Below are 13880 nucleotides of genomic sequence, written 5' to 3' on the forward strand. Positions count from 1 at the left end.
AGTGCATTAGAGTTTTGCTTCAGGTTTGGTCTCTCTGTGATTTTCATGCATCTTCACTAATGGAGAATATTTTTACACTTATTTTTTAATTTAGGGGAAAAGGGGGTTAGGATTAATATTAGCTATAATGACATTAAAATCAGTCAAAATGATTTCTCATCAATATTCTTCACATATGGAAACTGTTAACACAGCTTAGCTCCCTTTGTTGAATTTTGAGAAAGTATTACCATTCATGAAATAATATATTCTAACTGACTTTATTGCTTAGTTTTCTTTTGCATTTCAAGACAGTAATTATTACTTTCCCTAAGCTATAGTATAGTCTTCAATAGGCAAAACAGTGGTTCATATTTATAGATGAAAAACAATACAGATACATGTTCAACATACAGCTAGTTTAAAACTCAAGGCAACCATTGACTCATAAAATATATTTCAATGACTCTATCGATGTTATAGTAGTTGTTTAACATACTTTTAGACATGGAAAACTACTTTTAGACAGAAAGCTACTTAGAGAATTATTTTATGTCTTTACCGTATGCATTTAAAAGCTACATCACCAGGCTCTATTTACAAAAGAGAACGCATTTATAACAGATGGCACATTTGCAGTGCCTGCCTAACTGACAACACCTGAATGGAGAACAGTGCAATCTTAATTGTAAGTATTAAGAACTGAGCCATGTTTGTCATTTCAGATCTCAAGCAGAAGCAGAGTAACAGTTTCATAAGGCTGCTTCCTAGTTCATGCCTATAAACTCAAGCAAAAGGAATGCTTCCACAATTCAAAAGTTTAATTCTTGCCAAATGATTCACATAATACACCTCAGAATAAATTATAATATCTTACTGCATATTTTTTCTTAAGTTTTTTTTGACTATTAAAAAAGTAATACAGGGAGTTCCCTGGTGGCGCAGAGGTTAAAATCCCGCTTGCCAATGCAGGTGTGTGTGTGTGTGTATAAAAAGGTTATTTTTTTCCAATCTACTGATATATCAGAATCACACATTTCCCTACTGTACGCAGAATAAAATAATTTAGGTTCAGCAGTATCTCTTTTTAGAACATAAGAAAGAACGACTAAATGCTAAAATATAACCTTAAAAAATCGTGTGAAGCTTGTCACAGCTTTCGAGTTCTTAGGTAGAAAATTCCTGTGGACTGGATGCTGGCTTTCTGTCTTAGAAGTGCTGAGGGCCCAGATGTCAATTAGATGACAAGCGCTTTTTTTTTTTTTTTTTTTTTTTTTTTTTTGCGGTACGCAGGCCTCTCACTGTTGTGGCCTCTCCCGTTGCGGAGCACAGGCTCCGGACGCGCAGGCCCAGCGGCCATGGCTCATGGGCCCAGCCGCTCCACAGCATGTGGGATCTTTCCGGACCAGGGCACGAACCCGTGTCCCCTGCATCGGCAGCCGGACTCTCAACCACTGCGCCACCAGGGAAGCCCAACAAGCGCTTTTTGACACAAGTGTGGGAGCAAACCAACAGGTTTGGACCTGGATATTACTAAGGCTGCTACTTAACAAGGCAGAGAGAAGATAGTGTTTCAAAATTCAGGCAATAAAGAGGCACATTAAAAACTTTGTATGAAGGTCACATAGGCATATAACAACGGACAAAAATTCCTATGTACCTTTGCACAGAATGCCTTAAAGAAGGCATACAAAATGCTTTGATTAACTCTACAATTTATGGTAAATATAAGAACATGAACTAAAATCTTTATTGGTTCAGTGTATTTAACCAATAATAAAGGGAATGTTATCCTCTCCCTGCTTTATGTTTCTACCACCTGGTGAAGTATTTTTTCATATTTACCTCCAATAATAATGCCATTACTGCTAATAATAATTTTAACAATGACAATTCTCCTAATTGAACTAGTAGGCATGAAACATTTTAATAAGCTATTTCTCGAAATACGTTAAGAAATAAAACCACAGTGTCCAACAAAGATGAACTATAACACAAATCATACGGAAGCTGTTAACTGAGCATGCCTAAACAGTAACATACTTAGGAAAAGGACACAGGTGTGCATCAATGTCAAGAAATGCTTCACCAAGCATTAGAAGAATAAAAATTCATGGATGATTGTAGATACATGGGAAACACATAATGTCTTCTACATGTTAACTACAGATACTTAAAGGTCAGAATAGGCAAACTCCATCCTGCTGTGCCCTTTAATGTACTAAACCAAACGGCAAAAATGTTTTAATTTATAAGCAGCAGCAGCTTACTTGAAGAGAATCTATAACACAAGCTCTCATATAATTTTAAACGTATGACTATGTATATGTATCCAAATTCAAAGAAAAGCCTTGTAAGGACCTTTCATATGAACACAGAAGTTTCATATGAAATTAAAACAGAGGATGCACTTCCTTAAAATACAATATTTTACTGTAACATAATATCCTGAGAACTCTTACATTCCCTACAGAATCTCTATAGCATTAAGATTTCTAGGAAACTATCCTCTTCATAAAGCAATCCTGTGAAAAGACAGTTCATTTTAGCGTGACAACAGTGAAGTCCTTTCTTCAAAAACAGGGCTCCTATATTAAGTAACATGATTTCAAACAATGTGAAGGAGTAACTTAGGTGATTATTAAAGTAATATGGGCAAATGAAGTGAGTCGTTAAAGAACAGATTAAAATAAATGTCACATATATCCAATTTTTAAAAATACATTAATAAACAGGATTAAAAAGTACAATGGGTATGACGACTTGTCCATCATACCTTTGCGTCTCGGTAAATACTCAGTGTGAACTACACATTTTGTTGCTAAAGTAAGATGCTGTTACCAAACTTAAGAAGTAACATGAACAAATAACCTATACGGCTAATCCAAGTACTAAAATGTGGTGAAAGAAATACTAAAACCAAGACATGCATCAGAGAAAACCACACCAAAATAATAAATCGTAAAATAAACCATTTGATTAAATTATAGGTTAGGAAAAATGGGAGGATTATACACTGAAACACAGCTGGGAAACGGCTCAAGAGGAGTTAAAAAATGACTAAGTGGCACAGGCAAACAAATGAAAATGAACACCTAAAGGAAGGGACAAATTAAAGTGCACACACACTACAGTACAGTGACATCCTCATGCAAAGCAGGAGTGTTCTAAAGTCAGAATAATAAATACTTAATAAACTAAAATCCTGGGTAGTTCAAACCAACAATCAAGCCCACTCCTACATAATCATTTTAACACCTTCAGATTTAAGAGGTATTTATAATTAAAATATGATCAAAAGGTATTTTTCTCCAATAACATGATTTTCACTATTTGAAATGAAAGCATTGCCAGAGACTAAAATCACCTGGCCACAGGTTAATAATCTTCCAAATGTATTTAAATTCAAATAATTCCAGCTATTCATAAATTATTCCAAAGAAAAACATAAACCTATCCAGATCTAAAGGCTGAGGCCATAATTACCAAAGAACAAAGTCACACGTCAGCTATGTAGTTAAACACTTCTCTCACATGTTGAATATACATTCAATTAAACTGGAAAGAAAAAAATTTTTATTACTATTTTCTACTTAAAATACATAGTGTCAGTAAATAAGCTAAAAAAATAAAGACAATCTTTTCTGGTCAAAAACAGATGGGGAAAAATGGACAATTTCAGAAATGTTGGAACTGCTGAAATTGTGTAAGTATAAATTAATTAATTTGGCATAGATCCTCTCATGATCAGGTTATAGCACTTCCTTTGCTAGCATAAGGCACTAAGGTCACTGAAAATATAACCAAAAGTTAAAAAAAAAATTTAACACAATATTTAGAAAGGTATTTAAATACAGGTCTGTATCTTCTTCATCTTGATATTTTGCCCCAGCTCACAGCAAGATCCTATCTAAAGCAGGTACTTAAGTACTTGGATGAATAAATCAAAGTGGTAGGAGGATGACATAAAGGGAGAACGTGGCACCAAACATGTATTATCTCTGGAAGTAGTTTCTATTTTGGTGATCAAAATTTTTACAAGCATGCTAAAACTATGTACTAATTTGAGACCAACATGTATGTACCAATATTTGTCTATTAATTTCTTTGCAGACATTTAACAAAACTTTTTGGTTAAATAAAAAATTTTAAACTGCTCATTTATACTTCTAAATCAAACGCTAGGCACAGCAGATTTCTAAAATGAAAAGACTTAAGACTTACTGTTGAGTGAGAATCGTCCCTATTGAATTACAGTGAAAAATTCTTACATGACTTTTACTCAATTAGTGAATCCTTTTTCTGTTTATGTAACATTAAGATACACCTAGAACAGCAAACCAGTGGTGACCAACCACCAAAAGGTTGCCAAAACCCAAGACACGGTAGGGAAAGTGGTTCCATTCTCACCCCACCAACCCCATTACTTTTTCAAGTTATTAAAGAGAAAGGAGTGAAACTGTATGTGGAGGTGTTTTTAAGAGACATTTTCATTCCTCAGGTGTACCTTTTTCTGGCCTGCATTTTCACAACTTTAGGCTATGTCTTAAGACTGAAGTTGCAAACTGGTGACCTGTAAACATGCTTTCTTTGTTCTGATTAGTACTTCAGATTTTTAAAATTTAATTGCCTTTACTTAAATATCAGGAAATTTTACCTAAAAAATCCTGACTTCTAGTGTCTCAGAGAATCAGAAGTCCTGGCGATACCACGCTTGCACAATAACCAACAGCCAGAGCTGAGTGGTGGCTGCCTCTTGCAGACAGGACCTGTCGTAGCTCCCACCTCTCTTATTTCTTCTCCTTGGCCACCTTCATTCATTAACATTATCCATCCAGACCCTGTAGGTACTTAAGTTTTTGGCCTCCATCCTCACCTACCTCATCTATAATCCTTTTGTGAATTAGAAGAAACTTCAATATAGAGCTCCTAAATTTCCACTGGACTTCTATAAAATAATTTATTGAAATACTACCAGGGAAGAGGAAGGAGTTCTCTGAAAAGTATGCTGGTTTTCCTCCTCATCTTTTTCATTCTTTCCCTTCTTGATTACCAGACATCAGTGATGTATGCTGACATTACCATTAAATTATTTCTAGTTTATAATTAGATATGACAAAATGTACTGATTTCTCTTCGAAGATCACCGTACAGAGTAATTTATGATGAGCAATCTCATCCATTAATGCACACCCAACCTATTTCATTGGGAAGCTGACTAAACCAACCTAAAATTAAAATTGGCAATAAAGATGCAGACAACGAATCAATCTGCAATTATGGACGATCAAGAGCTTCTAGAATAAAACTGATGGTCTGCGATCAGCAATTACTAGGAGCCAAGGTGAGTTCACCAAGAATAAGACACCAAATAGATGTCACTTTCTATTCAGATAAAATTAATACATTGGTGGATCAGAGGAATGTGGTAGAAATTATATTGATTTCAAAAGAGCCCTCCAGGAAATCTCTTATAAGACAGTAAGATACAACATGGGCTGGATAATAAAATATTTTTAATTGACAGAATAATCTTTCCCCAAGAATTCTGAATCTGTGTCACTGGGAAGAGTTCTCTAGTGGAGCACTAAAGGGCTTGCTTGCTTGAGCAATCTCGCTCTCTAATCTCTGGGTATTCAACATTATTTTTTAATCAATAACTTGAAAGATAAAGAAGACACAGCTACCAAATTTGCAAATAACACAATGCCGAGAAATATATATAATGGGACAAATGACAGAAATAATGTTTGAAATGACTGAGCTAGAACAATGGATCAAAAAGCAGAATATGACACTCAATAGAGATATATATGTATCCGCATTTAGATACAAAGAGCCAACTAAAACTGTCAAATACACAGAGAGGAAGGGGACACTGCCTTAATAGCACTTTGTATGAAAAAATCTGATTTCAACCCCAAGATTAATATGCATCAACAGTGGGCTGGGGCTGCTAAAAAGTTAATTCATGCAGTAGACAGGTGCTGTCCTAACTGTGGAATATGACCGCCCACCGTTATGGACTAGTCAGATCACACCGGGAGCACTGTTCTCCATTCTCAGTGGCACTTTTTAAGAGGTACTCTGAACAACTAAGGGGCTTTCAGATGAGGAAAACCAGGAATGATGAAGTCACTAAACCATTTAAGAAAAGGCTGAAAGAAATGGGGATGTTCTACCTGGAGAAGAGAAATTTAGGGGAGACATGATGGCCGTCTTCAAATGTCTGAAGGCTATGTTGAAGAGGGAGTAGAATAGTCGTATGTTGTTCTAAAGGGCAGAACTAAAGCTAAAGGAGAGAAAGTTATAGGGAAATAATTTTAGTCCAAAAAAAAGGCAAAAGCAAAAACCTTCTCCAATGAGGAAAGCCATCAGCAGATAACAGTATCTCTAAACTCTATCAGGAAGGCTCACAGGAAGGCAATCTAATGGGAGGTTAGGCCAGATGAATTCTAGAATCTCTTCCAACTCTACCATTTCCAACACCGGAGCTCCTGAATGCTGTCTGGTTTGAACTAGCCTTGCACTTTCTCAGACAGTTGTCATGAGCAAATCTGTCTGTGTTACTCTTTATAAGATGCCATTCAAAAGACAGGCAGAACTTCACCACCAAATGAGCGCGGTGATCCCTTCAAAGCAATCAGCTATGACGGCTGCATTCTTATTCCAGAGCTACTAGTGCTCCAAACATCACTGAAACTCTTTTAGAATGTCTTCAGAGTCCGTTTCTGACTCACGTAAGATACAGCCTCACTGTTTAATAGCCATGTCTACACTGCTGGTGGACACAAACTATCCTACTCATTTGGTACAGTTGGAGCCTAGCCCTCAGGAAGAGTCCAACAGTAACCCAAATAAGATCCATTTCTAACCAAAATCTGTTTAGCTTGATCATCTGTCTTAATCAAGCCCTGGTCCCAATGACATTTGAATGATTTCAAAAACGTAAGTCATTCATAGACACATAAAAATTTGACATTAGATACAAATTAATATTACATAGGCTCTTAAATGTTCACAAAATGTAAAATCGATTTGAACAAAGAAAGGTAGCATGACCAGAATAAGAACATAACCTTCCAAGTTTATTGCTCTGAGGGAATGTATACAACCTATTTTTTTCTTGTTGTTTCTCTTTCTTTTTTAAAAGCATATTATTTTCTAGGCATACTTTATGTTTCGGGTTCAATTGTAAAGACCTCAAAAACTAGTACTATAGATCTTTTTCTTTTCCATATTCCTTTGAATCCTTATAGTTGGTTATTATCTTCATTTCAAAAAAACATTCCAGGTACTTAAAAGTAAAAGTACACTATAACTATAAATAATTTCAATAGAGGAGTTTTTCAAACCCAAGATACCGCTCATATAAGTATGGTTTTAATAAGCTGTACTATTTGAATGCAAGCTGAGTACAGTATAACATGTGGAATCAATGTGTCTTTTCCTTACTAAAGCCCTAATCTATTTCTACAACTCTCAGCCAAAAGATTTCTAATCTCCCTACATATATTATCCCCTAATATAAAAAATACTTTAACTTCCTTAATTAAAAAAAAGCTAAAATCTTACTTTATAGTCCCCTAAATATATCTATTAATTTTTAAACATTAAGGATGATTCCAGAACTAAACATTGTCACCATAGTGAGAATTTTAGTGGAAGTTAGTTGGGCATCAGTCAGCTTGTTGTCTTTGTAGTATTTGTATAATAAATAGTTAACCACTTTTTTCTTTTGTATTTTAACAGAATGCCTGGTACCCAGTAAAGAAAGTTAAGAACCTGTTAAGAACTGCAGTGAAGATTTTGTTCTTTACAGATTGCAGCAAGTCTGAGTTGAGGAAGTTCTGACAGATGCAAAATGTACACCTGTTGCAGGTGCACATACAGCGTAACCGGGCATGGCTGCGAAAACACACAGAAGGACAGGAGTTGAGTTCTTACTTACAAATATGGCACAAGTCAGAGTGTGCCAACTTAAAAAAAAAAGATTTAGGCATAAGCAACACTAAGGAAAAGGACAGTGTGGGGCATGCTAAAGTTGTGCAGAATTCCACATTTACCAAAAATATAATGAACAGCAATAGCTCCCTCCTCCCTCCCTATAGAAAATCTAAGGAAAATCAGCTAACACTTTTGCTTTTTTGGAGGGAGGATAGAATTATCAGTACGAGGGTTTTAGTGGAATAAATATGCACAGCAATAGATGGCACCCTCATCTAAATTAATAAAAGAAAAACTGGGTAAGCCACAGCACCCACCAAAAGGTCAGAGTTTGCTAGCATTTAAATAACCATCCCCTCCTCCTCCCTCAGTATATACACATGCCTGAAAACCAGGAAGGAGAAGAGTGACAAATACACAAAAGAGTCAAAAGACGAGTATGTTCAACCCTGAGGAGATATGAACAACATCGTCTTTAATTCATCAAGCACCATGGCTCCCAAAGGAAATCAAAGTGCTTCATAAATTTCTACTTGAACCCAAAATATAGGGTTAATTTCGTCTGCTAGCAAAACACACCAGCTAAGTACGATAATATGAAACTCTGGGTAAGGGTGTAAAAAATCAACAATGGATCCAATTGATATTAGATATGAAATTTAGGGAGGCTTTCTGACTCCTTTCTGGTTGAGTGAGTTGCACTAGTTGGTACAGGCACGTGGGGCAGCCCATTTCACCTCCACTCTAACAACCAAAGTAGGGGGTCTCCAATGACTGCTCAGTGGTCAGAGCCACTCAGACATACAAGGCCATCACACCACCCCTGGAGAGGTACTGGCGCAGAACCCACTCAGAAGAGCGCCACCTGAAGAATCAATTACATCACTTCCTGTAACACCTGAACATTTTTTAGAGGCTTCTCAGTCAATGGACTGGCCCAATCTGACTTGGCTTAGCTTGTGAGATCTGATGAGACCACAGCACACCGTGGCATGGTTGTGGAGATTAGCAGCATCCCAATAATGCCTAATTCCCAACATGAAGAAAAACAAGAATTAATTTTTTAAAAGACTCTTACAGGCTCAAGACATTCCATTTTAAAATCTGACTTGTGATGATGAACATATCACTGCTACTAAGTCACTGCCAGCTGTCATACTGGAATCCATCTGTTATTTTATAAGTTGAATCTGACTCTTCAACATATACAGGCTCCACCCACCAAAAAGGAGGGATGCAAAGTATGCTTAGCAACAGGGAGATGCTTCATGAGAAGTAGTTTCGGATTAACCATAAAAACAAGTGTCCATGTATGTACATTTATCATATACACACACACACACTCACACATATTGCAGTAAAATTTTAAAGATGCAGATCTAAAAACACAGTTGCAGTTATTTACAAGATTAAGACAGTGCATTTACATATTAAAAAGAAAGACACCATAGTATACAGTTAGGCAGTAAGCCTGACCAAGCAGTGCGTTTCTGGATAATTACTAAATGTGAATTATGGAGAAAAAGATTTGGTCATCTATAAGAAAATGTCAACAAAATGCCATAGAAGCCATAAAGAAAAAGTAACTTACAAAGCAGTTTTTAGAAAGACCCAGATTTTTCTCAAATTCTCTATTCTATCAGTGTTGCCCATGTCTCGGGAGAGTCTGTCTCTGTAATGATCCTCTCTGTAGATAACATACATGAAAGTTTTAAAGCAAAGGTAAACATAAAAAGTAAGGTTTTGCTTATCTAACAGTAATAGGAAGGAATGACTTCTCTTCCAATACAAATAGAATTTCAAGGGTTTGCTGCATTTTTTTTAAAGTACTAGTTAATGGAACAGCAATAAAGTTAACTGATTTGAAAAATCCGTACAAATTAACAACCTTTTGAAAAACCTTATTAGCTTGTAGCAATTTTTGAGTATTACTCTATGTTATACTGTACTTTTCATAAGAAGAAAAATAATTTAGAGAATAACATAATAATAAATAGAATAAACTGTAAAGTCCTGAGAAACGCACTGCCTGAAAAACTATCTTATCACAAAACAGAATTTATACAAACACCGTACTTGAGGAGAATGCCATTAAGAACCATGCAATTTTAAGGCAGTTAGTAAACTACAAAGATGACCACAGTTATGTGCTTGTGCATATGCATGTAGAGATATACAATAAATGTACATAAAATTTGTGGCTCATAACACTTAACATAAAACATTTATATAGAAGGAATCCCAATTACAACTACTTTTTATAGCACTAAAAAAAGACATTATATCCTGAACTCAAACATACCCATAATTTAAACATAAATTCATAAACGATTTTAGAATCCTTCACATACTCAAGGTCAATTAATCAGCAGAAAAAATATAAAAGTTAACTTTTTGTTCATATGGAAATGCCTTATTAGCATGATGTCAATTCCATTTTATTGCAGTAAGACTATCTTTTTAATGATGGGTGAGAGGCTGAGTTTTATTGCACAATCCTATTAAGATAGTTACAGCCTGCTCAAATATAGTCAAATATTATCAGAAGCACCATTGATATAATTTTCTTCTGGTACCCAAACCAAACCTGCATTTACTCAAACTTGTCCCTTCTCATTACAAAGTCTCTTTCTGTTGCTGAACAACTTCTATGTGACAGAGATTCCACCCTCATGGCTAGTAAAGGCATGCAATGTTACCACAAACCATGCAAAACGAAAATCATGGCAGAGCAAGTACTTACGGGTACATGGCCATTGTTGTCAATTTAACAAAGATGTCTTTACTGGGTGCATCAGCAGTATTGCAAGTGAAGGCTTGTGGTGGAGGCATTTTGTGTTTCCTGCAGAAATCAGTAGGTGAAATGCTATATTCTTGTCTGACTTCATGCAGGTCTGACTTTGCAGCTACGATTAAGCAAGGTATTCTGCTGTCCATAAAGTGTTGCTACAGAATAAAAAGTGAAATCAAAATCTGATGACAAGTTCAAAAATTACTAAACTTAATTAAATGGGCACTAAAAATTTTCTCTAGATAGGCAAAGCATCAACAGTTTCAGGGAGAAAGTAAACTAAGAGGCAAAGACTGGCAGTTGTCTAGGTCAGTAGCATAATAAGACCAGGGCCACTTTTCTAATGCTGGTAACAATATAACAATTCTTCAAATTCACTACAATTTGAAAAAAAAAAAATTTTTTTTCAAAAAGAAACAATACTTTGAAATAAAAAGAAATCTACCTAAATTCTCCCTCCTAAAGCACACTATTTTCATTTTTTGATATTACCTTTAGTCCTTAAGCACATGCATATATATATGTTTACATAGTTGTAGTCATGCTGGACATAACCATTTAAAAATATAATACTGAATTTTCCATGTTTTCAGAATTCAAAACCATTATTTTTAATGGCTACATAAATTTCATAGGATCATTTTGTCTCAATTTGGTAAATATCCTCCTATTGTTAGACATTTGGATTATTTCCAGGTTTTTGCTATTAAAAACAATGCTAGAGTAAATTCCTTCGTACATACAGTTTTTTTACTCTTACTGAATCTTGTTGATAATCTCAAAGTAACTGATAACTTTTCAAGCCTCTGGTTTATCCCCTTGCTCTATTATTATTCTTTGTATAACGGGCAACATATAATCCATGTGCACTCTTAAGACCTTCCATTAATGCAGAGGTTCTTAACCAGGAACGCACATCAGAGTCACACGTGGAAAAAAGTACTTTTAAAAATACAGATGTCTGCGACTCTACCACCTCAGAATGAAACCAGAACCTTTAGGGATAGGACACAAATGTATGTATTTCTGAAAAGCTCCACAAATAATTTTCTTGCATTTCCCTGGTTAGAAAACACCACATTACAATTCCATTAAACTCCTTATAAAGTTAAACTTGGTTTTAGACCAAAAGAGCAACAAACCTTAAAAATCCTGGCACAGTATTCAAAGGATTTAGGGTTACTGACATCATATACCAGGCACACAACATCACAAAGGATCTCAGCCTCAGTTAGAAATTCCGATTCTGAGATATCATGCAACTTGTAAAAAGAAAAAGAAACATAAGTATCATAACACTGATGTAAAATTAAAGTCATGATGTTTTATTATTTGCTTAACTTGACTTCCTAATTTAAAAATACTAGTTAAGCATAAATTTTCAGACTATTTTTGGAAGTAAGACATATAGATAAACAAGTAGTTTCTGATTTTTGAAGATGAAAAATGGTGATTAAGGTCCTACAGAAACTAACATTTAGTGAGTGACTAAAGTGTGCTAGGCAGGCCCTTTACATGCATTCTCTATATACTATAGATAAGAAAACAGGCTAAAGAGATTAGGTCAACTGCCAAAGATAGCACAACTAACTAGTCATCAGACCAAAAATTGAACTCAGATATGATTCCCAAGGCTTTTTTCTTTTTACCACACCACCTTTCCTCCTCAATCAAAAACACAAAGGAAAACAAACAAACAAACAAACCACAAAGCAAAGGACGGTACATTAAGGTTATTTTGTTCTACTTCACTGCCTACTCTTTTTCAATGTTTATTATAAAATCTCTAAAGAAACATCCCATCTGTGATATGATAATGATCCAACAAGCGTAAAATTCAGTACTGAGCTATATAAGATAGTGCTTCTTTGTTGAGGAGAAGAAAAGGGAAGTGTGAAGTCAGAGGTGACTCAATATATTCCAAATAAAACACTATTAGAGCATGGATATTCAGAGACATGAAAGACATCAATTTGCAATGAATGGTTGTAACAATAAAACTGGAAAGTTAACAACCAGCAAGATTTACTGAGTACCCAATATACAGAATTATACTTAGGAGAAGAATGAGAGATAAACAGGTTTAACAAGAAACTGACAAAGAACTTTTATCATAAAGAGCAAAATATGCATAAAATTCAACGTGATTATCTGTCTAGCAGAATAAACTACTTCCAAAAAGAAAAAAAAAAGGGAATGAACTTTCTTTAGTACCTATTTTTTGTCAGGAGCTTCTCATATTAGTTAACTTAATAAGAGACTCAGACTCAGAGAATAAGCAATTTGCCTGAGGTCACACAGCTGATCAGTGGTGGACCAGCATTCAAACCCAAATCAGACTGGATCCAAAAAGAACATAAAACCTCTTTTTACTATTTCATATTATCTTTTCAGTCATACCATTCTTTCCATCATTTTTTAGGCTACCACACTTGTTAAATACACTCCTCCCTGCTAAATAGATACAACCTGATTCAATTACAGATTAAACTACCCCACACCTGCACAAAGGTCTTCAAACTAATTTCTAGTCAACAATAGAGGACATAATTTTTAAAAATAAAAGTGGAAGAAAGAGCAAAGAGGATTTAATTTTTTTTTTAACTTTCTTATGGTGGTATAACATACAATTAAGCACACAGATAGATGAATTTTTACTTATATCTACACCCATGTAATCACCACATGGATCAAGGGAATTAAAATTAATTCTAATGAATAAACCAGGTAAAAAAATAAATCACACAAAAACCATTAAATTAAATCTAATTATGTTTTCAAAGAGTCATTTAAAATGTACCCAATAATTAATAATCTTTATATGCCAGAAAATTTCTTACCAACAAGTATTTCTCTTGTCCGTATACATAAACAGTGTTAATTGCATAGTATGATTTATGGTCATCACGAATTTTCTTCTGCCTCTGAAAACAACCAAAAACATCTCAGTATTTATAGTATTACAGGAACTAGTTTCCATCAACACATGCGCTCTGCATGTATGGTGTGTTACCAAAAAAAGGACATTCTTCCCTACACTATGTATTATTTATCAATACAAAGGGGATATTGATTTTGTTTCTTAGTTCTTAAGGTCTAAAATAAAAGATGCATTTGTTCTGCATACAGGGAAAGCAGTAGCTGAAAAGGAAGTAAACAATAT

General features: G+C 34.9%; 1 protein-coding gene across 6 annotated transcripts in view; it reads right to left on the reverse strand.

Annotated features, from left to right (window-relative positions):
• The window catches only part of RHOT1 (ras homolog family member T1), a 71403-nt gene that overhangs the window by 3808 nt on the left and 53715 nt on the right, over positions 1-13880 (reverse strand). For 3 of the 6 annotated variants that reach the window (XM_059996496.1, XM_059996497.1, XM_059996494.1), the window contains exons 16-19: positions 13558-13641; positions 11860-11979; positions 10670-10872; positions 7765-7887 (exon numbers count right to left, since the gene is read on the reverse strand). In XM_059996496.1, the coding sequence (XP_059852479.1) occupies positions 7765-7887; positions 10670-10872; positions 11860-11979; positions 13558-13641 (530 nt within the window). Of the gene's footprint in view, positions 1-7764; positions 7888-9517; positions 9614-10669; positions 10873-11859; positions 11980-13557; positions 13642-13880 lie in introns of all 6 variants that reach the window. The other 3 variants (XM_059996499.1, XM_059996495.1, XM_059996498.1) reach the window with 3 other exon arrangements.

Source organism: Delphinus delphis, chromosome 19 (genome assembly GCF_949987515.2).
Source record: "Delphinus delphis chromosome 19, mDelDel1.2, whole genome shotgun sequence".
NCBI lineage: Eukaryota > Metazoa > Chordata > Mammalia > Artiodactyla > Delphinidae > Delphinus > Delphinus delphis.